Below are 27137 nucleotides of genomic sequence, written 5' to 3'. Positions count from 1 at the left end.
TTATGATTTGTGGTCTGGCCATTAATTTCATTCTTTATCCATGAGTACGAATGGCAATTGGTGCTTGACTTCTGCTGTTTAGGAGAATTAAGGCCCTGTTCAGTTGTGTTTTATTTTTTTTATTTTATTTTTAAAAATTATTGTAGGAATGTTACATTATTTTTTAATTTTCAAAATTTGTATCAGAGAGTTTAATTATTTTCTAGATATAGATTTCTGAAAATTAAAAAATATATGGTAATCTTGTAATTACTTTAAAACTTAGAAATAAAACATTAAACGTTTTTCAAGTCCAAACAGGCCTTGCGTGTTTTTATGGAGATATGTCCTATGTTGATTCGTGGTATGGAAGAATTATATGAATTGTTTGAGAAATGTGTTTTTTCCACTGAAAAAATTAAATATTTTAATTAATAGTCAAACCTAAACTATTGTTGTTTGTGGTGTGACTCTTATACTTTGGATTTCATAAACAAAGAAGAAAGAAAAACATGAAGGGGCAGCATAGCAGGGGCTCGTCGACGAGTGCCCTATGATCATCGACGAGGAGATAACAGGGACTCATCGACGAGTGTTCTGTGCTTGTCGACGACAAAATCCAGAGAGCCCCAAAAGTTCAGAATTTCTAAGATACCGAGAGTAGAAAAATGGGATCGCCGACGAGTCGAATGATTCGTCGACTAGTGTTCTTCTTGGTCTCATTGACAAATCCCCTGTTCTCATCGATAAGAAGATATGGGCTGCGAGTAGTTTTTTGAATTTTGAATTTGAACGTTGGGGTAGTTGGGTAAACGGAGGAAAACCTCCAAGAGAGTGTTATATATGTCATTTTAGGCATGTATTGAGAAGGTGTGTGATTATTTGAGAACTGTATTGTGTACTTTGTAATTTTTATAGTAAAATTTGTGTGTCATTGCTTTAGTGAATGTAAGTTTTGCCGAACCACGTAAATCTTATTGTTGTTCTTGTTTTGGTTGTGTTGCATTTACTTGGTGTTTTTATTCCGCTGTGCATCTTAAGTATTTGATCCATATCTAAACAAAGAAGTTGAAAGAGTTCATGAGAGGAGATGGGTGTAGATCTTGTGGTGATGGAGGTGACAAATGAATCATAGAAAGGGCCTAGTCCGATGAGTAGATATGTGACAAAATCTTGATCAGGAAGAGGACTTCCAGTAGAGGCAAGGATATCGGCCAGTGCTCGAACTTTGGAGAAGTAATTGGTGATTGAGAGCTCACCTCGAGCTAGATTTGCTAACTAGAAATGAACTTGGAATTGTTGGGCTTGGGATTTTGAGGTGAAAAGGGAGGCAAGGGAGCTCTACAATTCGTGTGAAGTGATGGAGGAGAGAACATGACACAGGATAGACTTAGAGATTGAAGAAAAGAGGATGTTGAGGATGAGTTGTTATGTCTTCATCCAAGTAGTGTATTTTGGGTTAACAGTTCTTAATTTTTAATAATCTATTGCAATAAACGATTTCCTAATTATTAATTATCATAATATGCAATACTAGTTGTACTAACTAACGATAGTTTGTCAAGAAAAAAACTCTCAAATGAAGGAATATGGGACAAAAGGTAATAATTTAAGGAAGAGGTGCCCAAAACAATAGAAAAAACTTGGGCAAAAGACACTGACTTTCTCTGAAGTTTAGTAAAAAGATAAAGATCTCTTCAGAAATTTCAAAAATTCTAGTAACCTTCCATAAGGTTTTAAAAATGACATAAACTTTTCCTGAGTTTTGTTAAAAAGACACAAACCTCCCCTTATATACAAAATATTATTGCATTTTCATCTAAATCTACACAAATTCAAATGTAAGATTCGAAATCTATGATATCAAACAATACCTTTATATATATATAATATGTATGTATATTTTTACATTATTTTTATAAAAGCTATAAACAAAGCTTGTGAATCTTGTTAATTAAATGGGTTATACAACTTTTATTATAGCAACAAGAAAATTTTATTATCATGCATAGTCTTTGTTGTGTTTGTAGTTGAAATACTACTTAAAGGACTTGAAACTTACTTATTACTTCATTTTTTTTATATCAATTTTTGGAGATAAATATATTTTTACTCCATGTATATGTAGGTTTTCATAGCAATCTTTTATTGTGTGTTCTAACATAATGACTAAGATTTGAGAATTTACATAGAATTGAAAAAACCAGTGTATTTTATACTATATTTTATCTAAATTTAAATTTAAGATTTCAATTTTAGGCTTACAAATGAATGAAAGATAAATTTTTAATTTTTTGCTCTATTAATTATAATTCCAAGCCTTTGAATACAATTTTAATAAATTTTGAGAATTAAAGGTATGTTCGACTCAAGAATTTTCGTTGAAGAAAGAAAGAAAATATGAAGGAAGTTTATTTTTATCTTTTATATTAATGTTATTAAAAATGAAGTTTCAATTAATATATAATTAAAATTTTAAGAATTAAGTATTAATAATATGTATTTTTATTGCAATATTGTATTATTTTTCTTAATTTATTTTATGACCAAATATAAAAAGATGAAGTTCTCGCGTCTTTTTTTTTGTTTCCTCGATATATATATATATATATATATATATATATATATATATATCTATATATCTTTTTTTTAAGTTTCAAAAGGCGCCTAAAAATTTTTAAAAGGTAAAATGATAGGAAAAATTCTTCGTGGGCGATGATTGGAAATGCGTACGCAACAAAGTTTTAATTTTGTTTGTGTGATATTTTTATACTGCCCTTTTTTCCTTGTCTAATCTTTATATCTGTTTGATTTTGATGGCCGATGAAACGGAAGGAAAGAGAAGGAAACTGTTTGGAGGCGCACAAAAAATGAACCCTTGTATGAAATGCCGTGGATTTGTTTTCTTCTTCTTATTTCTCTGCTGAAGATGATCTCGATTTGTGTTTTGTGCTGAATTTACTGAACTCTACTTGATTTATATTTTGTAGTAAATTTACTGAACTCTGGTTGATTTATTAGTCAATTCTTTAACTATAAAAAATCGAAGGGTCTGTCTACGATGCTGCCGGTGCACACTCTTGGGGGAGGTTGTGGTGGTTTTGCAATTGGGTGTGAATCCGCAAAGGTGCGTATCATAGGATTTTTCTAAACGAAATTGCCCCAAAAGCTGTTCGATTCTGTCTTATGCTAGTAAAGTAAGGACTCTTCGGAGGAAAAATGGCTTTTTGATCTAACAAGGAAATAAAATTTGTTTTTTGCTTCTAGCAGAGCCCAAAAGCAATCAACAGTGGGCGACGAAAAACTGTAAAATGTTGCAAGCCCACCAAGTTTTCATTCTCATACAAAAAATGGTAAAAAGCCCACCACTCAAAGCTCTGTCACTTTTCAATTCCTACACCGCCCAAGGGTTACAACCCACTTGTCAATCTGTATCAGTCATCTTAAAAATCCTCCTCTCCTCCAACCTGTCGTCACATGCAGAGTCTCTTCTCCTATGGCTTCTATCTGGTGGAATTTCCTCATCATTCAGTCCAAATTTGCTTCTCCGTAGTTTAACCCAATCTCATTTGAATTTAAACCCAGTCCTGGCTCGACTCTATGAAGCTATTATTAATGTAAATGTACAATCTCAGTTGCTGGAGGAAGCACTCTTTTATTTCAATCAGATGATTAACGGGGGCTTTGTACCCAGATCAAGCACTTTGAATCATGTCTTGGCTCTTCTTCTAAAGTTAAACCAATTTGATAAGGCTTGGTTGATTTTCAACGAAAGAAAGGACATGGTTGATTTGGATGTTTATAGTTTTGGAATAATGATAAAAGGTTGTTGTGAGCTTGGCTATATACATAAAGCATTTGAGCTTTTGTTGCGTTTAGAGGAGATGGGTTTCTTTCCAAATGTTGTTATATACACTACTTTGATTGATGGGTGCTGCAAGAATGGCGATATTGAACAGGCAAAGAAATTGTTTGCTAAGATGAGGGAGCTGGGCTTGGTTGCCAATCAATATACCTACACGGTGTTGATCAATGGTTTTTTCAAAAAGGGCCTTAAAAAGGATGGATTTGAGCTATACGAGAAGATGAAGCTTGATGGGGTCTTCCCTAACATATATACTTATAATTCCATGATTAATGAGTACTGTAACGATGGCAAAACAAACAGAGCTTTTGAAGTGTTTGAAGAAATGCATGAAAGAAGAGTAGAATGTAATGTTGTGACATACAACACATTAATTCGTGGCTTGTGCCAAGCAATGAGGGCTTGGAATGCTGAAAAATTGACGAGTAAGATGAAACGAGCTAATCTATGCCCAAATTCAGTCACATATAACACCCTAATTGATGGGTTCTGTAATATTGGGAGGTTAGACAAGGCTTCACAGTTATTGTATCAAATGATATCAGATGGTCAATCTCCATCTTTAATTACTTATAATGTTCTAATTGCAGGTTTTTGCAGAGCCAAAAAACCAGCAGCTGCTGCTGATTTAGTTAGGGAGATGGAGGGGAGAGGCATTTCCCCTTCTAAAGTGACATATACTATTATAATTGATTCTTTTGTTCGATCAGATAACATGGAAAAAGCATTTCAGTTATTCTCCTCCATGGAGAAGGCTGGTATGGTAGCAGATGTTTATACTTATGGTGTATTAATACATGGGTTGTGCATGAAGGGTAACATGAAGGATGTATCAAGGCTACTCAAATCAATGAGAGAGGAGCATTTGGAGCCCAATAATGTAATATACAATATGATCATAAATGGCTACTGCAAAGAGGGTAGCTCCTTTAGGGCCTTCAGATTGCTTAAAGAAATGGTTGAGAACAGAATGGTTCCTAATGTGGGTAGCTACAGTTCGACCATTGGAGTTCTTTGCAAGGATGGGAAGTGGACGGAGGCTGAAGACTTGCTTAACGAGATGATAGGGTTGGGTATGAAACCTTCAGTCTCTATCTTCAATATAATTTCTAAAGCTAAGTTCAGTAATACATAAAATAAGAAGTTGAAGGCACTATCATGCTGGATGGGACACATGAAGTGGATAAAAAGGCTGTTTTATGGCTTTCTGTATCCTAAAGTTGCCAATGCTGATGGAAAAGGAATTTGCTAAGAGTTCAACTACAACCTCGTTTCTTGGTAAGTCTTGTTATTTGCTTCTACTTTGAACCAACACTCCAGAACATTGCTGTACATTACAATATTGCTCCTTTAAAACGGCGACTCAATATCTACATTTATGGCATCATGGCAACAATGCAACTACTTTTGCACTTACTTTGACACCATATATTGTAGACAGTTCTATTCATCACTAATGATTTTTTTGTAATCATTAAAATACATTTTATTCATGTGAGACATGCCACTGATTGCTGCCAGCACACAATGGAGTTATGGAGTTAATATATAATGAATGAATATGTAAATTTGGGACAGTGTTCATTTGTCTAAATTCGTTAGGCTGGATGCCTGGAAGTGGACTGAATGTCATTTAGTGTCCAACCTGAATTCTTTGGCACCAGAAACCTTCTTGAACTCAGTTCAGTCCAGGTCAAGCAAAGTTTGTCAAATAAGTGGACAGTAATTGGCTAATTGCCACTACAAATAAGACATGGTCCTTGTTACAGCACTTGTCTCTCAAATCTACGAAGTCATTACTCCTTTTTGTTTTGTACCAAAACTGTCTCTCAAGGATTAATTTTATTTGAACAACTAATAAAAATAAATTTCTAAAGTGTGCATTTAGGAAATATGTTCTGATGCGCACATAGTTGATGAAAAGAATATGCATGGACCTGTGACATTTTTGTTTAAATCTCTTGAAACTTGCTTCCAGCAAACGTGAATGTTCATCACAGGAAGAATTGCAGTATTTTCCTGATTTGTAGTGGAGTTTGTTTGAATGATCATTATCTTTAATTATCCAAGTCATTTTAAGGCATCACTGGTGTTAAGTCCCTGGCAATTTCAAGCTCATTAACAATATAATCACCATCCTGTGCAGGAGCGAGGGGATCACTCCTTTTTGTCTAATGGGAACATTTTGGTTGTTATGGGCATTCCATGGAAATTGCCCAACACCTTTGCTTCGGGCAATGTTTGTTATAATGCCTCTGTATTGTTGTATTAACCAAAGCCTGTTGTCTTAGCTTGTAATTCGTATTGCTTTGCTATGAATATTTCCAACATCTTTAGTTGTTGAATTGATTGTATTTATTGGTATAAAAACTGATCTGCTTTTTTTCCAGATTACTTGCCCTGTTGCTCATGTAAGTTTTTTTCTTTTCAAAAGTTTGTATTCCTTTCAGTCTATTTTTCTCGCTTTGTGGTACAATTTCATTTTCCTTCCTCCATATTACATAAATACAAAAATTTTGCCATTTTTTTATGTATGGAGTTGCTGGGGCACCAGTTTCAATCTAGAGGAGATTGTTAGTAAGAGGTGGATTCATGGAGCCTTGGAGGGGGATTTCTTTTTCTTGCAAAAGGATTGGAGGATTTCTCCTTTAGTAATTCTTTTTTGTAAAGTTTTCTATTGGATGATTTCTTGTTCTCTAGGTCTTGTAATTTTCTATCTTTCATCAATGAATTTCTTTTTTCAACAAAAAAAATAATTATATAGCTATGATTATATTCAGAACCAGTACTTTTTGTATAGTGTTAATATATTATTATATTAATATAATAATATGCACACTTATTTGTAATTTGTAATGCTGAAATGATGTACAATTGTCTAGTGTGAATCATATTGCCATATATATATATATATAAAATTATATATGTATACATATTTTCATATAATCATGAGAAATTGTGAATCATATCCTCAGCCTTAGAACCTTGAGGTAGTGTTTGGGAATATGGATTTTGGGACTTGGGCTTGGATTTGTGTGTGGGTTTGGAATAAATTGAATACCAGTTTTATTACATTTTATCTAAATCCACATTAATCCAAATCCTAAAATCAGTGCTCCCAAACATCGGGTACTTGGGTAATTGACATATGGTTGTCATTATGCCAAATTGCCATTAAAGATACTTCAAATTTTTTATTGTATTTTTCTTTGCATATTAAATACCATTAGTTTATTAATTAAGATACAATAATTATAGTAAAACATTATCTATAAAATGCTTATCTATACAATTTGGCCTCCCAAACTGTAATTCTTGTATCGGTCATTGTTCAAAACACCAAAGGTTAGAACTTTAAAGTGAAAATTCATCCTCGTAATACCCACATAGGTCACTGCCTGTTGTGTACGTTTTTTAATTTTTAATTTTTTTATTGTTCTTATAATATATACTTGTTGTGTGTTCTATACATACCCTCGTTGCATGTAGTAGGGCTGCTAACAAACCAAGCCACTCATGAGCAACTTGGGATGTCAGCTCGGTTAAAGCTCTTTTATTACATAAATAAGCAATTTCCGAGCCCAATTTTGCAGCTTGCTTAATAAATGAGTTGAACCTAAATATGGAAGGGCTTGGCTTGTGAGTGGCTTGATTATAGACTTGGTTTGGGCTTATTTAATAGGCTTGAACTAGACTCATTTATGGGCTAGTTTAATAAGGTCAAATTGGGGTTGATAGATTGTATTGGGCTTAAAAGTACGGATTGTTTGAATGTTTGGTAGCGGCTTATTTAGATTAAACTCCATAACTTAAATTTAGCGGTAGGGCGACTGTTGAAGGCCAATAGGCTAGTTTGGTGGGAGCTAAAACACTCTAAGGTAGTATTAATAAGGGATCATTTTCACCTTGTTGCCTAGCAAGCCTATAACCTCTCAAGATGAGAGGTTCCAAAAGAACGAAGCTGTTTGTGAGCATCTCGGTAGCCTGGCTTTATAAGGGCTTGTGTTCTCGTTCATTTGCATGATAAACAAGCTTGAGCAAGTATATTAAAGCTTAGTCTAAGCTCAACTCGAGCTCAAGCTCGATTAAAAATTTAATAAACAAGCTTGAGCATGGCAAAGCTCAGCTCGTTTGCAGTCCTAGCATGCAGCCTTCTGTATTGGAAGCTGCTAGAATTAAAAGCCATTTTTTTTATATCTTTATTGTTTAAATTTTAAGGACCAATTTGTCGATCTTAATTATGTAAAATTATTTTCCCATTATTATTTTCCCTAGTGACCTTAAGTCACAACTATCGAAGTAATATAATAACCATTGTAATTTGTAATCCTTTTGAGCGCTAACAGACTTATAGTTACAAATATTAGATAGATGTTTTTCAATGTTTTGTCAAGTAACCACTTTACCTGAAAGCTTAAGCTATTAGGTGTAGGCCAACAATACGTTAAGTCTTAAAATTCTGACTCAACTGACTAGTTCGGTTTGAGAAAAAAACTCAAACCAAAGTTGAACCATATTGGATGCGATTTGAATTGGTTTGGATTAGTTCGGTTCACAGTGGATTGGGTTGGATTGGTGGTTTAGTTTTCTTCTTGTGACGAAACAGATGACATGGAAGAGTATGAGTGAGATTGAAATTATGAAAAACATATCAATATTGGGAAATAAAAGTGAAATTTGACTTGTGAATGTTGTTGTCAACCAGAGAAGCAATAAGATCAGTTGACCAAGCTAATGCTGCAAGCCTCCAGGGAGTGCAATTTTGACGGTTTCTAACCCAAGCTCATCCAACTTGAAAACAAGTATGAAAAATGTTAGGGGGAAAGGGGATGATCCAAGCACACAAACACAACACAATCACACAGAGAACACAAAAGAAAATACGTGGTTCAGCCAAATTTGGCCTACATCCATGGGAGAGAGGGAGTCTCACTGTATGATCAATAAGAAAAAATACAATGGAGGAGGAGAACACACTCTAACTCAACTCAAGCTCAAACCTCTGTGCCTCACACACAACTCTCTTGATTCTTCTGCACTTTGTATATTTTTTCCTACCCACACACCACTTAATAGTGTATATATATATATATGCTAGAGAGAAGCATTGAGATGGAGTAGCAATAAAGACGAAATGCATGCTCGAGGCTGCACATGCTCCACGAGTTGTATCTTCCCAAGCAAAAAATAAATGCACCCACATGGGTGGGTCAACAAATCACCCCCACCAAACATGTGGGGGCAACCAAGTGTCTGCTATTCTGATGCTGCAACACTGTGACCTTGCCCTAGTCTCTAGGCGTCCGCACCCCCTCGAGAGAGTGTCCGCACCCCCTCCAGAGAGTGCCCGCACCCCCTTGCTGAGGTGCTCATGCAGGGATCATCTTCTGGATGATTTTAGTAGATCTAGGAGCCCCCCACTGAATCTGAGCATAACTCCAATTTCTCTCTAGTCATTATCTTTGTCAACATATCTGCTGGGTTTTGACTACGAAGGATCTTCTCAACTGCTAATACCCCTTCGTCTAGAAGGGATCTGATGAAGTGATAGCGGAGTCCAATGTGCTTGGTCTTTGAGTGGAATGCTGAATTCTTCGCTAAGATAAACATTGCCAAGATTTCCGGGTACATACCTGTTAAGCATTTCTTTGTTGCCTATTGTGTGAAATGAGGCTCTAGAGTCTAATATCCAAGACTCTCCCTTCCTTTCCAAAGAGCATAACAGTGCATCTCCTTCTCCTGAAGAAGATGCGACATTTACTTTGGTCTTATTTTCTGGCTCCTTCTTTTGGAATCGACATTGATTTTTGTAGTGGTCAGTCTTGCCACAATTCCAACACTCGATTTGCTTTTTGCTCTGAGTGTTGTTGGAATTTCCTAGAGCTCTTGATTTGGACCGTCTGCTTCTCGATCTTCCACGAGTTTGATTTCTGTTTTGATTTCTTCCCCTGGTATGTTTCTCACCTTGTGTGACCAAGGCATGCCCTTGGAGGTTAACGGTTGGCTTTCTGAGGGTGTTAGTGTCCTGTAGTGAAGCCATCACTTCTTTCAAATTCAAGGTTTCCTTATTAACAAGCAATGTTGTGACAAGACTATCATAAGAAGGTGGTAGAGATGCCAGGAGAAGAAGTGCTTTATTTTCTTCTTCAACTTTTACACCAAGACTCATTAACTGGGTCATGAGAAGAAGTGCTCTGATACCAGTTGTTAGGGGGAAAGGGGATGATCCAAGAACACAAACACAACACAATCACACAGAGAACACAAAAGAAAATATGTGGTTTAGCCAAACTTGGCCTACGTCCACAGGAGAGAGGGAGTCTCACTGTATGATCAATAATAAAAAATACAATGGAGGAGGAGAACATACTCTAACTCAACTCAAGCTCAAACCACTTTGCCTCACCCACAACTCTCTTGATTCTTCTGCACTCTGTATATTTTTTCCTACCCACACACCACTTAACAGTGTATATATATATGCCAAAGAGAAGCATTGAGATGGAGCAGCAATAAAGACGAAATGCATGCTTGAGGTTGTGCATGCTCCACGAGCTGTATCTTCCCAAGCAAAAAATAAATGCACCCACAAGGGTGGGTCAACAAAAAACTCAACTAACTGGGCTAAGTCTTTAAAGAGTTGAAAATGCAGAGTAAAATGGAAAGATGAGTTTCTCTTAGGAACTTAACCTTACAGCAGCAGTTGCAATATGTCGCACTGCAGCCTTTAGCCTTCTCTCATTTTATTTTTGTTTTTTTTTTTTCTCTTTTTCTTTTTGTCAATATATTTGGGTTGGGTTGGGTTGGGTTGGGTGTCAAGTGGTTCGCATACTAAAACATGTTACTTAAACCACATTTTCAATTTATGGAATACCAGTCCACTATCTAGACACTTGTGAAATCATTCTTTGTGGGAGGGTTGGTCCATTGTCAAGTTGGGCAATTCTATGAACACCCTTAGCTAACGCTGTATATCAAGCTATTCAACTATCCCCTTTACCCCCTTATGTGCAACCCCACCTTCCAAGTGAAAGAGGCAAACAAATGAAGGTGAATAGGTGCACAAACAGTAACCATGCTATAATAGACATAATTGGTGAAAATGCAAATAACAAGACTTGAACCCAAAACCTCTTGAACCAAAGCTTTGATACTATGTTAAGAGACCACTTTACCTAAAAGATTGAGCTTTTATTTGGACATCATGACTCCTTGTAAATTCATCTTTCTTCGAGGATCAGAGTGCAATTCAATGGAATTTGAAGCCCTATTCTGCAAGGATGACATGTTGGTAAATTAATTGGGATTTTTAGTTTCATTTGGTGGCTCAAGACAAGAGAGTCATTGCAGATTCTGGTCATAATACTGGCAAAACCCAAAAACAAGATGTAAGAGGAGAAAGAGGCCTGGAAAAATGAGTAATCTCTAGATCCTATTGACTTTGCGTGGGTTCGGAGCACTAGGGCCGGCTGGCCTGCTGGCAGCACCTCTTGTGGCATCAACGCACTTTATTCAATTTACAAGGATTTTCAACCATTGGATCACGTGTCTCCCATGAAATCATTTTCTTCCCTTTGGCCTATAAATGGGACCTTAAGACACCACTTTAGACATGAAGGAACATAGAGGAGTGTACCACGAATTAGGGAATGTAGAGAGCATCCAGAATTGTTTGAGCAATTGGAGAATGATCTTGAGAAGATTGACAAAGAAAGAGTAACTCTTGAAGCACAGTTTTTTAAATATATCTAATAATCCACAGGTAGGCTCTTCAAACCTTAGTTCATATTATATACCATACTTAGGACTTATTCATGTTAGGCTAAGAAGCACCAATACCAAAACGCAACACAAATATGGCACGATATCAACATGGCAATACAATAATTTTAGAAAAAAAAAGGATATAACATGGCAAAAATACGTTAAATTAATCAATATAAATATTATGTGCGTGCGTGCGTGCGTGTGTGTATAGGCATGTTTTTCCTTTTAGATGATGAATATTGAGGTAATTGATTTAAAATGAATTATAGGCATTATTCATGCACATTCTACAAATATATTCCTTCTACAAACTACAAATAAAAAGAACAATGCAAGGAACATAGAAGTAAATGAAGAGAGTGGCTAATAGATGATGGTGGATCTATTGCAAATGGCTCATGATGGGCGATGGCTCATAAAAAAAATACAGCAACAACAATAGCAAGTCTTAAGTTCCACTATGTGGGATGGGCTACATGAATCCTTTTCTACCAACTCGCATAATGGAGGGTGTTGGTCCTAGAGTCAAGTCTAGAGGGGAGGTGAATATACTCTTTCGCTTATTTTTGCTTTTCTCTACAAAATATAAATCTTGGCAAGATGCAAATGATTATATCACAATAAATACAAAGTATTATCATGCACAAGATATAAATTAAATAGAAGGGAGGAAAAGCTTAACACCGATGTTTAACGTAGTTCAACCCCTTGCCTACGTCCATGCCTTAAGTCACACCCAAGGTTTCCACAATCCACTAAACAAATTCCTTCACCGGCAGAGAAGCCTTTACACACGGGAACAAATCCCTTCACGCTCACACAGAGCCTTCCAGCAAGGTTCACCAAGAACCCTCTCACTTTGGTTCACCAAGAATCTTTGAACTGGGTTCACCAAGAACCTTAATACAACAAGATGATGAAAAATGATTTACAAAACTAATGCTCCTTGAATGAGCTGATAATTGATATAATCAAAACCTCACACAAATCTCTCCAAGTAATGATTCACAACAAGATTATTGAGCAAGAGAGCTTTTGAGCACAAGAATGATGAACTAAAATATGATGTGCTTGGAATAATGTATGAACTACAAAATCAATATTTAAACAAGCCTTTGGACTTGTATTTTTAGGCAATTTGGGTTACTAGCCGTTTTATAGCCATTGAGCTAATATATTAATTGTTTACGTTGAAAACTAGCGTTTATAGCCGTTGGGGCTGGAATCCCGACGCAAATCGTGAACTGTTTACCCCAAACCATCGACTGTTTACCCTAAACCGTCGACTGTTTACTCCAAACCGTCGACTGTTTGACCCTATTTGTTCATTATTGAAACCTTCTCTTCTGTGAAAGTCTTCAACCTGAAAGTTGTGGGATTTTTTCTTAGCTTTCCTTAGATACCAAGATCACCCTTTTTGGAGTCTTCTCGCAAAAGTTATGCTCCAAATACTGAGGGTGTTCAGGAAATTTGAGAGAGGAATTTGAGTGGTACATAAATGAGGTTTTAAACCCAACCATGACCAAGTCTTTAAAAGATTATAACACTAATATGATTTAAAACTTGTCCCATAAAATACATTTGAGTAAAGGATATTTTTATAAAACTGTCAAAAGAAATGGTCCATGATCGCATAAATTGACAGAAAATGATTCATATAGCCGACCCCACCTAGTGGGAATTAAGGCTTGGTTTTGTTGTTTTTGTTATTGTATATTTTTATAAAACTCTTGTTTTGACTTTGAAAACTCATAAGTACTGAACTTATGACTCGGTGATATCCTATGTGCTCTTACGAACTAGTATGCACATGTAATTTGCTCAACTCTTGCTCAATGATCATGCGTGAAACAATACTACAAGAGTTACAATAGTTCCTGAAAACTAAGGTGTAGTCCCAAGAGGGGGGGGGGGTGAATTGGGTTTTAAAAGTTTCTTTTAACTCTTTTTACTAATTTACAGCTTTTTGTAAGTTTATTAATCACAAAGATGATATGAGTTATAATATCAGCTAGGAATTGATATTCACTTTTAAAACTTTAAGAAAGAGTAAATCAACTTGAACTTTCAGCAATGTCAATCAATACCTAATCAATCAATCAATAAACCAACACAAGTTACTTAACCAATATATGGGTTGCAGCAGCACTTCCATGATTCAGCGTTTAAATAACTCAAAGTAGAGTTTGATAAAAGCCCTGTATTAATGGATTTAATGCACTTCCTTTTTAATCAAGGTTTCCGCAAACGATTAATCAACGTACTCCCTTTAAGGTTTCCACAAAAGATCAATCAACGTACTCCCTATAATTAAAATTTTCTCAATCTCAATGTCAGTTTAATTTCCTGCACTTATATAAGCATCCATGCAATTTATATATATATGTAGAAATTTAAAGAGTAAGGGAAGAGAGTGAGACCGAGTTTTTACAAGGTTCGGCTATACCCACCTATGTCCTCGCCTTAGGTAACACCACCTAAGGATTCCACTATAACGCTTCTTTACGGGCGAAACAAACCATTACAATCCCTCCTTCAATTAGGGTGGAGCTCCCTCTCCAAGCGATACCCCATGCTCGGTACAACGATCCAACAATCCTGAATTGTCAAGAAAATCAAGAAACAAATTTGTTTACAAAGACACTCTCAAAAGAGCTGATTAGTATAATTTAAAAACAATATACTTCAATCAAATAACATTATGGAAATATGAAGCTCAAGTATATATATCATCGGGGTTCTTTCTTAGTTTGAATAACTCAATAAAAATGCAAAGACCCGTCAGCTTTTCTCAGCAAAATCGCAGCAAGTAATTCAACAAGAGTATAAGCAAGGTAGCTTTGAAGAGTAGAGAGAATTTGATTGATTTGTTGCTTGTAGGTTGTTGGTGTATTTGATCCTTGGGTTTAATCATGTATTATAGAGTTCAAAGAGTATTTTTCGTGTTGCCCAAGTTGCTCGGAGTATTTCCCAAGTTTTCACAAAGTTTGGTGCCCAAGAAATCACTTTTGGAAAGTTTCCTAACTGTTAAAATTTGAATTTTACGAAGGTCTGTCGCCTGACTAGATAAGGGTCAATCGCCTGAAGTGGTTCTGTCTGTGTTCAGTCGCTTGAACAGATAAGGTCAGCCGCCTGACAGTTTCGACCACCCTTCAGTATTTTGGTCATAATTTTTTCTATACAACTCCAAATTAAATGTTCTTGGTATCAACAGAAAGCTAAGAGAAAATCCACAACTTTCATGTTGAACACTTTTTAAGATAAGGAGTGTTTGATAGAGAAAAATGCTCATCGATGCGGATATAGAAAAAAGAACAGAATTTCGGAAATCCTGTTTTGGTGCTTTTCATTCCACAAATAATGTTAACCTTTTTGAAATAACTTTTGATCTTATAAAAATATTTTTCAAGTATTTTAAAAGGTATCTATGTCCAAGTATTTAACCTAAGAGCTTTATGCATCCATATTGAAATTGTTTGAGGTACTTACATAAAGACTTCTTAAGACTTTGACATTCTAAGCACTTAAGTCTTCATGCTTGTCTTTCTTTGAGTCCATCTTGTCTTCAAGCTTCAATATACTTCAAGCTTCATCAGATTTTTCTATCTTTCAATCCAAGTTTTTCTTTCTTCAATTTTCTTTTGTTTCATCATGGGCTAAGCATAATCTTCATGTGAACTTCTTTACATCCATCTTGAGCTTTATCTCTTTTTATGAAAGCTTTTGAGCCCTGAAACGTATCTTAGCAAAACATGTTAAGTTCCTTTAGTTTGTTATCATCAAAACAAGATTTGTAAGCCTTGTTAGGCCAACAGTTCCTACCTCGAACACTTCCTATTACACTATGACTTCGTTGGATGTGCTTGAGTTCTTCCGAGTGAGTGTCCACCTTGATATTTCCTTGTCAAATGTCTACTTGGTCCGATCTTTGTCTTTGATCCAGTACCTTCATGTATTTGTCACTTGTACCTGTACTTAACTTGATTTGCAAAGGTAGGTTACACTTGGAACTATAAATAGGTTAATATCATCAAAACACATTAAATATGATTATATAGCTACTAAGGCTAATAATCTTCTCCTTTTTGATGATGTCTAACCTATTAAGAGTTTACTTGATTTTTGCATTTGAGTTTGTACTTGTCATAGCTTGATACGCAAAGATTAGTTTACTTAGAACCACTAATGGGTTGTTATCATCAAAATATGACAATAAGGATCATGCAGCCACCGAGGCTAACAGAGGGCATTTTTCTCGGCTAGCTTAAGAGCTATTAAATCCTTCCTTACTATCTCATTCCTTGTTATTTTAGGTCTAACCACACCCTTTTATTTCCGTTAACAATAACTAGTTCACTCCTCCTCATTGATACACTGCTTGACTTGTGTTTCAAATGCTCAAACCATCTAAGCCGCCTCTCCCTTATCTTATCTTCTGTTTGTGCTATGCCTAACTTATTGCGAATATGCTCGTTTATAAATTTATCCTTTAATGATATACCACTCATCCATCCTAGTATTCATATTTTGGAAACTTTTACTTTTTGGATTTATTGTTTCTTAGTTGCCATCATTTTGATCCATAAAGCATGGCTAGTCTTATAGCCAACCTGTAGAACTTTCCTTTTAATTTTAAAGGGTTTCTACAAATGCATAGCATGCCTGGAGCGTTTTTCCATTTTACTCAACTTGTTTTAATTTTATGTATTACATCCTCTTCAACTTCTCCTTCTGCTTGCATAATAGATCTAGGTAATGAAATCTACTAGTGATATTAATTTCTTGATAATCAAGTTTAATTTTGGCCATATAAGGAGGAATATAAAAAAAAAAAGTTTAGTCTTATCTTCAATATTCCTCCTTACATGGTAAAATTACATTTTATATATTCTATCTTATTCCTACTTATCTTAAAACCTTGAGACTCAAAAGTTGTTCTCCAAAGTTTTAACTTAGATTCTACCCCACTCCTATTTTCATCAATCAAAACAATATCATCTACAAACAACATATGCTATGGGATCTCGTTTTGGATATTCCTAGTGAGTTCATCAATCACTAAAGTGAAAAGGTAAGAGCTCAAAGTAGATCCTTAATACACACCTCTTGTGATTGAAAATTCTTTAGACTCTTGTCCTATAGTCCTAATGCTAGTTGTTACTCTATCATGCATATTTGTAATGACATTAATATATTTTCTATACTCCCCTTCCTTTATAAAACCCACAAAAGAACTTCCGAAGGTACTCTATCATAGGATTTCTCTAGGTCAATAAAAACCATAAGCAAGTCCTTTTTATTTTCCCTAAACTTTTCCATTAACCTTCTTAAAAGATAAATAGATTATATTGTCGATCTCCCAGGCATAAAATTGATTTTTTTGAGACCCTCATTTCTAATTTTATTTTTTGTTCAATTACCATTTCCCACAGTTTTATCATAGAACAAAAACAACAACAAAGACCCTCATTTCTAATTTTATTTTTTGTTCAATTACCATTTCCCACAATTTCATCATAAAACAACAACAACAATAACAACAACAACAACAACAAAACCAAGCCTTAAGTCCTGCAGTTTCATCATGTGACTCATAAATCTGATTCCGCGATAGTTATTACAATTTTGAATATCACCTTTGTTTTTGTATATAGGTAGTAGCGTGGTTTTCCTCCATTCCTTTGGCATTTTCTTGTTTTTTGTAATAGTGCTGAATAATTTAGTTAATCAAATACTTTAATTATCCCCTAGACATTTCCAAGCTTCAATTGGGGTGTTATACGATCTTACACTTTTCATTTTTTTTAAAGCCATCTTCGCTTTAGCAATTTTAATTTTGCAAACAAATCTTATATTTTTTTTTTGGTCTTTTCCTCATTTGCCCCTTCTAAGTTAAAACTTCCAATTTGGTTTTCATTAAACAGCTCATTAAAGTATCTCCACCACCTTTCTTTTATGTCTTCTTCTTTAACCAAGGCATTATCATTCTCATCTTTTATACATTTCATATCACCCAAATCCTTGCTCCTTCTTTCTCTAGCTTTAGTGAGTTTATATATTTCTCTTTCCCCTTCTTTTGTATCTAGTCTAACATATAAATTATCATAAGCTCTATGTTTAGCTTCAGTAATACCCCTTTTTGCATCTTTTCTCTTTGTACTTTTCAAGGTTTTCTATGTTCCTACAATTTTGCCATGTTTTATATCATTTTTTATGGCCTTTTGGACATATTGATCCCACCACTAACTTTCTTTATTGTCTGAGAATATTTCTATAGATTCGCCTAAAATCTCTTCTTCTTTTTTTTGCTATCTTTTTCATAGGTCAAAATGTTCGCATCTACCTTATCTCATATTATCCAATCACCCTCTTTGATCATTTTATCTTTAAATTTTACTATATTTTCTCCCTTAGCCTCTACCACCTAGTCCTCTTGCATTGATTTATGTCCCTCTTTCTCTCCATTTTTTAATGCAAATATCTAATACTTGAACTCTATGTTGTGTAGTCAAACTTTTGCATGGGATAACCTTAGAATCCTCGCATGATAAACAATCCCCCCCTCCTAGTTAAGAAAACATCTATTTGACTTTTATTTTGTTCACTCTTATAGATTATTAAGTATTATTCTCTTTTCTTAAAGTAGTTATTCATTATAATCAAATTGTAGGACATGGAAAAACCTAAAATTGTATCACCAGGCTCATTTTTATCTCCATATCAATGGCCTCCATGTATCCTCTTATAACCTTTATTGTCCTTTTTTAATGTGACCATTTAAATTAGCTCATATGAAGTCCGGCACTGGGGCAGCAGTGCAAGGAAGCCTAGGAAGTCCGACATTAAGGCAGCACTAGGGCTTCAACCTGAAGAGTTTGCATCTCCTCAGCTCTCTCCTAATTTTTTTTTTTATTTATTTGGGGTTTTGTTCTATACAAGGATAACAAAACGTAGCATTTACGTCCAAGGCATGTCTCAGCTGTATTCATGGTTTTAAATCGCGGTTGCGGGTAGCATAACGTAACGGTAACGGGTGTAACGGGAAGTGGGAGTAGCGGATGTTGCATAACAGGAAGCGGGTGTAACGGCCATGAATTTTTTTGAAGCACGCACAACCTTGTGCATATTAGTGTACTTACTTGTTTTAAGCTTTTAGACCTTCTTAGAAAGAGTTTTAGTGTATTTTGGATCCTTTAGTTCAAGTAACTAAGTTATTTGGTAAGGGCAACAAGTTTACATTTGTTTTAAACCACCATTGATAGAAAAATTACGTGCGTATGTATTTATACTTCTCATTGTTCTTATCTGTGATAAATTCTTATGTGTGCTTAATTAATTAATAGAACAAAATAAATTATACACTCTATTAATCTATTAGACAAATAAGACATACAAATAATACAAATATAAAATAGCTAGAAAAGAAAGATGGTTGAAGTTGAAAAATGTAGAACATAAATATCACACTATTAATATTATCAAAATAAAATATTTTCCTAACTACTATTTTCAAATTGTTAATTAATGCATCTATTGTGAGTACTTAAAGAAATAGTAAATTTTGTATCATTGTCATCCTCATTATAATCTTTTCCCCCTCTCGCCCCATGGTATATTGAGAATGATTTATGAAATAGAGGGAAAAAGTGAGAAGAAAAAGTAATAAATAAATTAAAATTTTTGGTGTAACAGTCCTGTAGCGGTTACGTAATGGCTATAGCAACCCTTATGTAACAGTCGTAGTCTGTAACGACCGCTACGATCGTGATTTTTATCCTCATTGATTTCGCAGTGTAATGGTATCGGTAACCCAAAAAATCGTTACGTAACGGCTTTACGTAACAGTCGCGGCCTTTATTTAAAACCGTGGCTGTATTCCAAAGTGTCTAGTTGTGTCTCTAATGTGTTTGAAAATTAAAAAAAGAAAATAGTTTTGACACTTGATAGACATGTGTTGGGGGTGTGTCGACATGTGTTGATATTTGAAACATGTAAGATAAGCATGATGTAGGAAGTGTGCATGATTGAACTTATGTGGTCATTATATATGATGATGTGTGAAAACCCATTTACATGTGCATGTGCATGATTTTGGTTTTGATTGCTCTCTTCGCTGAAGGAATGAGCTACTATGGATTTGATTCTCCTTTCAAAACAAGGATAAGTAGGCAACTTGGGCTTCATCCCAAGCTCAAATCCATGATAAAAATAATATTTTGTGTATTTTCCTCTAGTTGATTATATTAATTGCTTTAATTGTTCATTTTCTTCAATATCCCAATGGCTTGCTTAACTCGGTTTTTGCATCGAGGTGCAGTCTAAACTAATCCCATATTACTTGTTATATGAGTAAATTTGCTTGCATGTTTAGTGTAGATGATGTTTCAATTTCTTTTGTACTTTGTGAAAAGTAAGATGTATTCCCAAGGGGAGGGGGGTGGATTGGGATTTTAAAATTTCTTTTTACCTTATTTAATTAATTCTTTTTAAGTTCAGTAACCACACATACAAAGTTGATTTACAATCACAAGTTCAGCGGAAAATTAATTTAGTTAAAACCTTTATGAATGAATACACCAATTTGAATATCCCTTCAGCAATTTAATTTAATCCAACCAAGATAACCAAAAACAAGATTCACAATAAGGAATGATTCCGGCAATGCTTCCAAGATTTAGCAATTGAGTAACTCAAATTAGAGTTTAAGTATGTAACTGATAAAAATTCCTGTATTAATAAATTTGATTTCTCAATATGAAGTACAATTGAAATTTCCAACACTCTTCCAAAACTCTTGAATTTAAATAAACTTTCAATTAATGAGTCTTGAGTCTTAATCAATCAACGTACTCCCTTATGGTTTCCGCAGTAAGTATTGATCAACCAATGTACTCTCTTTTTGGTTTCCGCAATCCCAAATTCAAATTAATTTTCAATTTATTTAATATTCAATCCACGTAGGGAAAAGAGTGACACCACGAGTTTTACGAGGTTCAACTATACCCGTTTATGTCCTTGCCTTAGGCGTGTCGCTCAAGGATTCCACTATACCACTCCTTTACGAGTAGGAGCAACCTTATGCACTCCTTTATGGGCAGGAGCAACCTTACAATCTCTCCTTCAATAGGCTAGAGTTCGCCTCTCCAAAAGATACCCCACGCTTGGTTTAACAACAATTCAAAGACCTGAACCGTCTACAAAAACAAGAACAAATTTGGTGTACAAAGACACTTTTAGCAAGAGCTGATTAGTACACCAATAAAGCACAACTATATACTTCAATTCAAAATAATAATAGAAAGAATTTGAAGCCTTAAAAGTATATCACCGTGAGCTTTCTTTCTTGATTGAAAGAATTCAGAATATGCTTAGAAATTCGTGAGAGTTTCACAGCAAAACTCAGTAGGAAACTTCAGAGAGTTTGAGAGCAAGAGAGCTTTGAGAGTTTTGAGAGGAAGAGAGCTTTGATTGCTATGTATTGCTTGGTGTTTTGAATTCTTAGCCTTGGGAGGTATTTATAGATGTTTAGAAAGGAGTATTTCGTGTTCCTCAATTGACTTGGAGTGTTTCCTAAGTTTTCATAACATATGGAATTCAAAAACTCAATTTTGGAAACTTCCCGTTATTTTTTAAATTTGAATTCTCGAAGATTCAGTTGATTGGGTACGAGAAGTCAGTCGCCTGGATCATTAAAACACTAAGAATTTCAAAGGCTGTAAGGAGTCAGTCGACTTGGTCATTACAAGTCAGTCGCTTAGGTCCTCTCTGGTTCTCTTAAAATCATTCTGTTTATTTGTCAGTCGCTTGGATCAACACTGTCAGGCGCTTGGACAAACCAAAAAACTGAATTTTCACTTTGTTTCCAAATTCTTTTTGCTCTTTTGCTTTACCCAAAATAATTTAAGACTTTTGAAAAATATTTTCCGGGGTTTTTCAAAATATGTTCTCTAAGTCAATGAGTTTCTTAAAAAACTTCAAATCCAATCATATCATCATTTGAATGAAGTACTTACATAGAGACTCTCTTAAGACTTTAAACATATTCTAAGCTTGGAGTCTTCATGCTTGTCATTTGCTTATTCCATCTTGCCTTTGAGCTTCAATTCTCTAAGCTTTCATCATGTCATCTTTGGAATTTATGCTTTCATGTCCTTTAAACTTTTATTCCCTTTTGTAGTCTTGTAATAAGCTTCATGATTAAAGACCTGATTCCTGAAGTATCATCACTTTCACCAAAACATGTTAAATTACCTTTGATTTGTTATCATCAAAATAAGATTAATAAGCCATGTTAGGCCAACACTTTGTTTAATTCAAAGCATGTCTTTTGTTTCCCAAAGTATGATATGATGTCTCTTGTTTGTTTGAACTAAGATTAATAAGTTGAGATGTCCTATGTTTACAATCATTGTGTTGTATATTTATGAAAGTTTAAGACGATTCCTAAATGCCAATTTTCCAAATGGTGGCTAGGAGAATTGGGGCCCTTAATGGGTCTTTTGCATACCATGGACCTTCCTGATTTGTGACCATGGTTTTGAAAATTGGTGTGAATTACTAAAACAAGTTTTTGAGTGCTTTTTTTTGCCTTCTCTTTTCCCTTTATTGAAGCTTGGAAACTCAATTTTATGTTGGTTTATTAAGTTAATGATTTTTTATTAAAAAAAATCCATTTTTGGGCTTATTTTCCTTGACAACTGACCTTTACTATGCATTTTTTAAATAACTACCATTCAAATATACACAACTTTTTTTCTCATTAAATCACATATGTTCCTATTTTTAGTTCTTTCAGTTTTATTTTATTTTATTGTTTTTCTTACACCTAGATTGGAGATCAAAATACTATCTCTGGTATGAATTTTTGTTCTTGTTTAACATATGAACATTTTATTTTTTATTTTTTGGATAACAAAATTCCAGTAAAGACAGAGCACAAAAATGGCATTCTATAGTTTCTTTATATTCCTGATTTCTTAGTTTGAATTTCACTTGTAAGAATAAAGTAGTGAAAAGTAGCAAATGTGTGCCTCTTCCTGCCAAAAGCAACTAAAGCAACCAAGATGACATCCAATACTTGAAGTATATTGTGTATTTAAATTGATTAAAATTTACTACAAACCATTTAATGCATTAGTACATAGGATTCTGGGATCAAAAACATGTGAATCTATATGTTTTAAAGAAGCTTGCTAATGCAAAAAATTATTCACGGGTGCTGTGTCAGTTACGTTACCCATTACATAATGGTGATGACGGTTGCGACCATTACACTGCCACTGTTACAGTTACATGGACCATTACTGTTATTAAAAAAAATGCTTGTAACCTAATTATTGAACAATAGTCTTCCCTTTGGATATCTTTCCAAGTTTTGGAGTCAAATTATTATGTGTTTTTAGCTTATTTTTCCTAAAAATTATAAAATGGGTGAAATTCTTAACAAGCTGTTGAGACGGACAACTTGAATTAATCAATAAAGTGAAATTCTTAGGTTGTAACTACACAAAAATTGTCCATAAATAGAAGATAAAATTTTTTATGAATCATTGCTTTGGCGGTTGCCTGGCCCTTTTTAAGTTTCTTTTACAAGTGTTTATCCCATAATTATGTACTAGATGATGTGGCAAACAATGGTCATTAGAGCCTCCCTGAGTAAGCCCTAGCCAATTGAGGGTGAAGCAGATCATCCAGTTCTTGTGGCAATGTGGTGAAGTGACCATGAATGTCTACCCCAGGGCTCAGGCTAAGGTCTGCCCTTTTTTTTCTCTCTTGTTAAAAAAAGGGCTAAGGTCTGTCTTCACCTGGAACCTTGCCCAAATTCAGTTTATGGCTGCAGCTAGAGATTCAGTTCCATGAAAAATATTATTCACATAGAGCCTCACAGGAGAGATGACGATTTGGAAAAGGTACAGATCCATGGATATGTTCAGGTTTAGGCTTAGGCTGCATAGGAGCTGGTGCTGGATTTTTCTATCTAAGAAGGAATATGTGTGTTTAGCCTTGAACAATCCCTGTCATAAGGTGGAGCACTTTGACTGTTACGATATCACATATGTTTTCAATTTGGCCTCCTGAGCTGATTTGAGGATTCTGATTCAAAAGAAGAGTTGCGTGGCAAAGGTTCTCAGAGGGAAACCATATAACTGCCCATCATGTACCAAACTTAAACTGAGCCAATATTTTGTGAACAGGGATAGGAAGGCTGTTGCTGCTGACATCAGCTAGCAGAATTCATTCAACCTCATTGGGGCCAATGAGATTTTGGTTTTGAATGATTGCTTGGGCCAAATCAAAACTGTTTAAAAGCCATGGAACAACTTATGGACACACTACAGCCAACTGCATGGTGTTCAGACATTAGAGGACTGATTGAAGTTCCCAGAGAAGAAAAAGGCTCCTCTGCAGGTGGACAGAAGACCCTTTTTTTTTTTCACGGTGGGGGGTCAATGTGGCAAGGATCAATCTACAGTGACCAACAAGTCCACATTAACTGGCAGAAAAATGGAGATCGAGCAGCGTAGAAATCCTAGTTTTCAAAAGAAGATTGATCAAATTGTTGTGTGAAAGATTGATATGAAGTTTTAGATCACTATAAAGATCATAGCTTGCCAATCCAAGACATTTTGACCACGAAGAGTGTCTACTAATTAGTGGTTTCATCACATTTCCCTGGCAACCCCCAGGGATCAGTATTTGGACAATTGATCAAATTTAGGCCTAGGGATGGTAAAATAAAGAAAGCTGCGTCATAGACCCCCTTCACCACAATCTAACAAGTTGGCTTCAGTAAGAGGCAAATAGCAAGGGCTCTACAACAACAGCCTTGAGGCACCTCCTATTGGTGGAGATAGAAAAGGATGATGATCCCTGGCTAGAATTTTGGACCCATCAGAGTCTGGTTTTGGGACATATGTCCACGCAGATAAAAGCACTGCAATCACCTTGTAAGCTTCCTTTAGTGCCTTCCCAAGACAATTAGAGGTACTAGATGGGATGTAAGTATGTAATAGAAGTAGAATGCGCCATAACCCAATATGGTGTAGCCCTCTCACAGTCTCACCCATTATTGCAGAGCTAGAAAGGGTGGCAAAAATGGCTGCAGTGGTACTTCGCAAACCTCTTAGTAGGGTTGGGCACCTGTCGTTTGATAGTGAGAGTGCTATTCACATCCTTTAAACTAGGGCAGCCCAAGTGTCACATATTGGCTATGATCTGACTTGCACCTTGTGCCTCCACCATGCAATGTTGCTGCCACATTTTGGCCAACAATCTCCCCCCAGCTATTGCCAGTTCATGCTGGGAGTCCCAACCTGTGGCCTTAGTTCTGATACCAGTTGTATGATCAAGGTCTGGTTGACTCACCAAAAGCTATAGCTGACAGTAAGAGTGCTACTCAAATTCCTTAAACTAGGACAATCCAAGTGCCTTGTTCTGAATCTGACTTGACCTATGCCTAGGTCCTCTGTCACGCGGGTCAATTGCTGCCACATTTTTGGTCAACGCTCTTGAGAGCATGTGCCGACATCTCAGCCTTCGTGGCCCACTGAAAGGAAAGCCCATTCCAAGGCTGTTGTTGGGACTTTTAACTGATTTTATGGGGGATTAGAGAGCAAAGATTTGGCAGATTGAATTGAAGAGTGAAGGTTTGTCTAAGATAATTGCCCTGGTGCTACAACTGTGTGAGGCTGTGCTCGACCAACATGCTTTGAAGCAAGTCTACCATGATCAGCCAAAAATAGGTAGTTGGAAATAAAAAGTACAACTGGAAACAACTGTAAATTAGGACAAATCCTTTGTAAATGTATATCCATTGATCTGAACCTCTATCTTTGCGAAAAGTTTTTCTTAAACCTCAAATGGCTTAGGTGGATTTGAAATTTTTCTTCCTCGCATATCTCTGTTCTCTCTCTCTCTCTCTCTCTCTCTATATATATATATATATATATATATATGTGAGTGTGTGTGCAAAAGCTTATTGATCTAAACAGTAAGTCGTTCATGGATTGTACAGGACTAACTGCCAATGATTGCTGGGTCAAAATCTGGAGGCTGTATGAGGCTATGGGCTGCTTAAAGATTCCAGTTCAACTTGTCAACTCAAAGAAGCAGAGCACAGTGCCCATCCCGATGATTGCAATCTTAGTGCTCATTTCAACCTTCACTTAGAAGAGGGAACATGGAAGCACATGCATCAACGCCAGTTTACTGAATGGTGCAACATGGTGGCAAACCCTGACATGAATGTTGCTAAGGATGACCCAGAACCAAACCTGAGTCTGACCAACCCGAAGTGCTGCCTAGGCAGACCCACAGCAAAGCAGGATGAGTGACCTTCCTGGCTCCTGCAGGATTGGCATTAGTTCAGAAAACTGGCAAGGCTTGTTGAAGTGCAGGACAAGTCAATAAGGTAAGAGGCCAAAAAACCAAAAGAAGGCTAATGTTTTTGGGGTTATTTGGGTTGTTATGAGATGTGATTTTTGAGCACTGGATCAATCAGGGGGTCTACTTTGTTTTAAGTTTCCTGTCTTTTGCAGATTAAACAAAAAAATGATTTTTTTTTTCCTACTGGTAGGATCACAGTTATGTTATCTGCTAATCCACATGCATTTAATTTGACGGATGGGTTGTCTTCCAATAATGAAATTTCATGACTTTATTTACACCTTTTGCTTTGTTTTGCATAGGTTAGATCCTATAGATTTTGTTCAATTTGTTTCCTAGACCTTTTCTGCTGCACCAGCTTAATTAATTACCAAGCAGACAATGGGTTTAGATCAAAAGTTAATGACTTTCTTAAAAGCCCCTCAAGCGCATGTACAAGGCCTTCACGGGAACAGATTTATGACCACATTCAACCACATCAAAGGTCCCTCCAATCACTGCAATATGAAGAAATATATACAAATAGCACAGTAGCCTCAACAAAGACTCCAACGAGAAGCCCATCACCACAAAGAACAAGGGGGAGGTGAATCATGTGGCATAAGCCAGGGTTCCTTGCCACCCACTCTTATGAAGAAGCTTGAACTGAGTATTTGATGGTGTTCTCTGGTACTCTTGAGAGGCCATGGTTAAGATGTTGCATACAATTGATCATGGTTAATTGCTGGTCGAAATTGGATTGTTTATGATCCATGGCTTCCTGATGCGGAAGATTGCCTTGTTGCTTGGAAAATATATGTGAGATGTAACTTGACCCAATAATTTTGGTGACTCTTCACATAGTTTTTATCTGTTGGAAGGATCCTTAGCAATCGAACCTGCTCCCAAAATAGATTATATTAGAAATACTCATCTTATTGAGAAATGATGTTGTAACTTGCTACAAAATTATATTCATGTGTCATTCAATTAATGCTCGATAAATCTTGCTTTTTCATGAATACATTTTGTTCATTTGAAGCCAGACAGTTAATATTGCTCGTGAGGAGAATGTATTTTATTGCCACTTATTTGTAGGAAAGAGTATTTGGTTACCAACCAATACCTACTTTTTTCTTGGTTATCACAATTCCTAATATTG

The 27137-nt window shown here is 35.6% G+C and overlaps 1 protein-coding gene across 5 annotated transcripts; it reads left to right on the top strand.

Moving 5' to 3' along the window:
• The first annotated feature begins 2628 nt into the window (after window positions 1-2628).
• LOC131149699 (pentatricopeptide repeat-containing protein At4g11690) lies at window positions 2629-26993 on the top strand. Of its 5 annotated transcripts, XR_009135282.1 has the most exons (5): window positions 2629-3106; window positions 3250-3332; window positions 3463-4348; window positions 4435-5122; window positions 25626-26274. XR_009135282.1 is itself a non-coding variant. In XM_058100390.1 (3 exons), the coding sequence occupies exon 2, from the start codon at window positions 3291-3293 to the stop codon at window positions 4977-4979; it is 1689 nt and encodes a 562-aa protein (XP_057956373.1). In that variant the 5' UTR covers window positions 2629-3106; window positions 3250-3290; the 3' UTR covers window positions 4980-5122; window positions 25626-26274. The 5 variants fall into 5 exon arrangements, 4 of the variants coding, with proteins under 4 accessions (XP_057956373.1, XP_057956374.1, XP_057956371.1 ...); XM_058100390.1 differs by having other exon boundaries at window positions 3250-5122; XM_058100391.1 differs by adding an exon at window positions 26304-26993 and having other exon boundaries at window positions 2670-5122; window positions 25626-26021.
• The last annotated feature ends 144 nt before the right edge of the window (window positions 26994-27137 follow it).

This window comes from Malania oleifera, chromosome 2 (assembly GCF_029873635.1).
Source record: "Malania oleifera isolate guangnan ecotype guangnan chromosome 2, ASM2987363v1, whole genome shotgun sequence".
In the NCBI taxonomy this organism is placed as follows: Eukaryota; Viridiplantae; Streptophyta; class Magnoliopsida; order Santalales; family Ximeniaceae; genus Malania; species Malania oleifera.
This window is presented reverse-complemented; position numbering and strand designations above follow the sequence as displayed.